At 44.3% G+C, this 3,183-nt stretch overlaps 1 protein-coding gene across 1 annotated transcript in view; it reads left to right on the forward strand.

Annotated features, from left to right (window-relative positions):
* Window positions 1–2,304: 2,304 nt before the first annotated feature.
* Window positions 2,305–3,183, forward strand: part of LOC106528081 (MBT domain-containing protein 1) — a gene marked incomplete in the record, with an annotated part of 16,345 nt that continues 15,466 nt past the window's right edge. The window contains 2 exon segments of the mRNA XM_014023153.1: window positions 2,305–2,429; window positions 3,062–3,183. Of these exon segments, the coding sequence (XP_013878607.1) occupies window positions 2,409–2,429; window positions 3,062–3,183 (143 nt within the window).

Here is a 3,183-nt window from a genome sequence, read left to right on the forward strand (position 1 = left end):
TGACTACAACACTCTGGTGTCTAGCAAAGAGTGTTGTAATGTTTCCTCTCTCTGTGTGGTTTCACTGTCTAAACTGCAAATACAAGAATAAACTCAATAAACTGTGACAACAGTGAGTAAAACAGTGTGAAAGCCTTTAAAGTATGTGACCCACCTGCACACTGACAGGACAAGGAGGAAAGCTCAGAGAATCAGTGCAGATATAAACTCTGGTTTTACTCACTCCGAGCCTCTGAGACGCTTCAGAGTTCCTCTGGAGGAAAGATTTTTATCAAATCTTTTATCTCAAACYTCATTATTCTCAGTCAAACTGAGTGATTGTGTGTGTGTGTCAGCTCGGTGAATCTGTTCACAGCTGAAGTGTTTGCTCAGCACAGGTATGTCAGTTATGGCAGCTATGATGATGATGATGATGGTGATGAAGAGCGGATGGGAACATTTTCACAGAGGAACTAACGAACAAACCTGACAGCTGCCTGGAACTCAGCCAGAGCACAAAGTGTGCATGAAGCAACAAGCATTCCTCCGAGGAGCGCCTCAGGCTTTCTTAGGCCAACAAAAGTAAAACCAGGGAGCAGAACCAGGATCGGATCTTCACCGTCCTTCAGGAGAACTTTGGTTTCCTGCAGCCGGTCCGATCTGAAGCAGTCCTAAAAACTGATCTCTGGTCTCTGTGGGTCTGTTCTGATCAGCAGCAGTTTAAATGTTTCATTTAAAACCTCACAAAAACTAACATCACCTCAAACAGCCACACTGTCCCCACTGTCCCAACATCACCAGTCCACTGTCCCCACATCACCAGTCCACTGTCCCAACATCACCAGTCCACTGTCCCAACATCACCAGTCCACTGTCCCTACATCACCAGTCCACTGTCCCCACATCACCAGTCCACTGTCCCCACAGTCCCCACATCACCAGTCCACTGTCTCAACATCACCAGTCCACTGTCCCAACATCACCAGTCCACTGTCCCAACATCACCAGTCCACTGTCCCAACATCACCAGTCCACTGTCCCTACATCACCAGTCCACTGTCCCAACATCACCAGTCCACTGTCCCTACATCACCAGTCCACTGTCCCCACAGTCCCCACATCACCAGTCCACTGTCCAAACATCACCAGTCCACTGTCCCCACAGTCCCCACATCACCAGTCCACTGTCCCCACAGTCCCCACATCACCAGTCCACTGTCCAGGAACATCTAGTCAGGTCTGTGTTCATTTGTGTTTTTGTTTTGTTTTTTGTGATCATGAGAAAATAATGGGTTAAAATAATATGCAGGAAACATCTGTTCTCGGCTTCCATATTGGATTTGTGTTATTACAATAATAAAAAATACGGATTGTATTATAGTTGTTGCAGTTCAGTTTGTGTCCAGCAGAGGGCGCCAGATTATTCGTTTCAAACTCAATGAAAAAACATTAGACAGGTTGATTTTATTTTTTAATCCTCTTTTTTCTTTCACGTTTTATCTCTGTAAGTGTTGATCTTATATGCTTTGTTTTTTTCTTATTTTATTGTATTTTACTGGATTTTATTATATAGGTATTTTGTTTGTTAATGTCCATCACTTAAAAACCATCTCTGCTCCCAACAAACTCAATAAGCATCCATGTTTGTGTTTGCACATCAAACAACGCTATCTCTCAATCATTACATAAATAATACTCTGTGGCCTCTGTCTATKTTTTCCCTGTACTGGAACACCGACTTAATGACTGAGTTCGACTCATTATGCACACCCACTCTGCTCATGAGTCTGTCATGTTTGTTTTTCTTGTATTTTTTCTTTTTCTGCATATGTTGCTGTTATTTTTATTTTTTATATCTTATCATCTTTATAACCTTGTACAGCAATTTTATTTCATTTTTATTTTTTTATTATTTTAATTACATTATTGCTGTTGATAATGTCACATAACAATACAGTGTTTTGTGGATTGATGTCTCTGCTGCTGCTGTTACACCTGAATTTCCCCACCACGAAACAATAAAGGCTGTTTCTATTCTATATTTATCTGTTATGTTTCTTGTTTTTATTGCATGTTTATTATTTCTACTGTGTTCAGCAAGTTGAATCTGTTWGTTATTAAAAAGATGGTTAGATTTGTTGTAGTTCAGTCTGGGTCCAGCAGAGGGCGCCAGATAATCTATCCTCTGTAGTTCAGTTTCTAACCAGCAGAGGGCGCTAAATGACTCCTCCTCACGTCCCACATCAACACGAGAAAAGGATCCTTCAACCAATCAGTGGGCAGCATCTGCAGCTCCAACCAATCAGCAAGCAGCTTCTGCAGCTTCTGCAGCTCGGAGCTGTGCTTGTGTTATGTCTTCCGCTGGGGTTTGATTATTTCTGCGGGTTGTGGTGGATCACAGACCGTCCTCCTCTGCCTGACCCGGACTCATGGAGAACCCAGGAGACCCGGTGAGTCTCGGGGCTCCTCTCTTCGGAGGAACGTCCATTTTCCCGCCTTTGTTTTGCTTAGTTTTGCAGGCACAGACAATCAAACAGATCGTCACCAATAATTGATAATCAAACAGGGATTTGCCCGATTAACCGCGGTGGCAGGTGCCGGTAATGTAAGCCGAATGACGTTTTGTTGGTCGACGAGTCAGACCCGACAGCGGGTTCTGTTAACCGGACCGCAGCGGTTCTGCAGGGTTGAAAGTAAACTGAAATGAGCAGAATCCTGGAGGGGATCTGGTGCACCGCAGTGCAGCTCTGCAGCTCTGCTCAGGGACAAAAAGCAAACACCTGATGAGTTCAAACCAGAAACACTTGATTTCAGTTTGTTGGTTGGATTTTATGGGTTTAATTACAAAGTTAAACAGATTTTATTTCTGCAACAGAGAAACTAAAGATCTGATTTAAACTTTAACTTTACTTCAATCTGACTGAGGTAAAACATCCTCTGAGGGAGTTAAACAGGTGTGGATCAGGTGTTAAACAGGTGTGGATCAGGTGTTAAACAGGTGTGGGTCAGGAGTTAAACTGGTCAGGATCAGGTCTCCTGTCTGTTTTGTCGTGGATGTTCACCTGTGCACACCTGTCCTCAGGTGGAGCGTCCATCCAGGAAGAGGCGGGACTCTTTCGGGATGCTGGACGGGCTGGAGGAGGACCGGAGCAGCTGCAGCTCTGACTCCAGCGGGGGCAGCGGAGCCTCCAGCCAGGAGGACAG

The sequence above is a fragment of the Austrofundulus limnaeus genome, unplaced genomic scaffold (genome assembly GCF_001266775.1).
Source record: "Austrofundulus limnaeus strain Quisiro unplaced genomic scaffold, Austrofundulus_limnaeus-1.0 Scaffold358, whole genome shotgun sequence".
Lineage (NCBI taxonomy): Eukaryota > Metazoa > Chordata > Actinopteri > Cyprinodontiformes > Rivulidae > Austrofundulus > Austrofundulus limnaeus.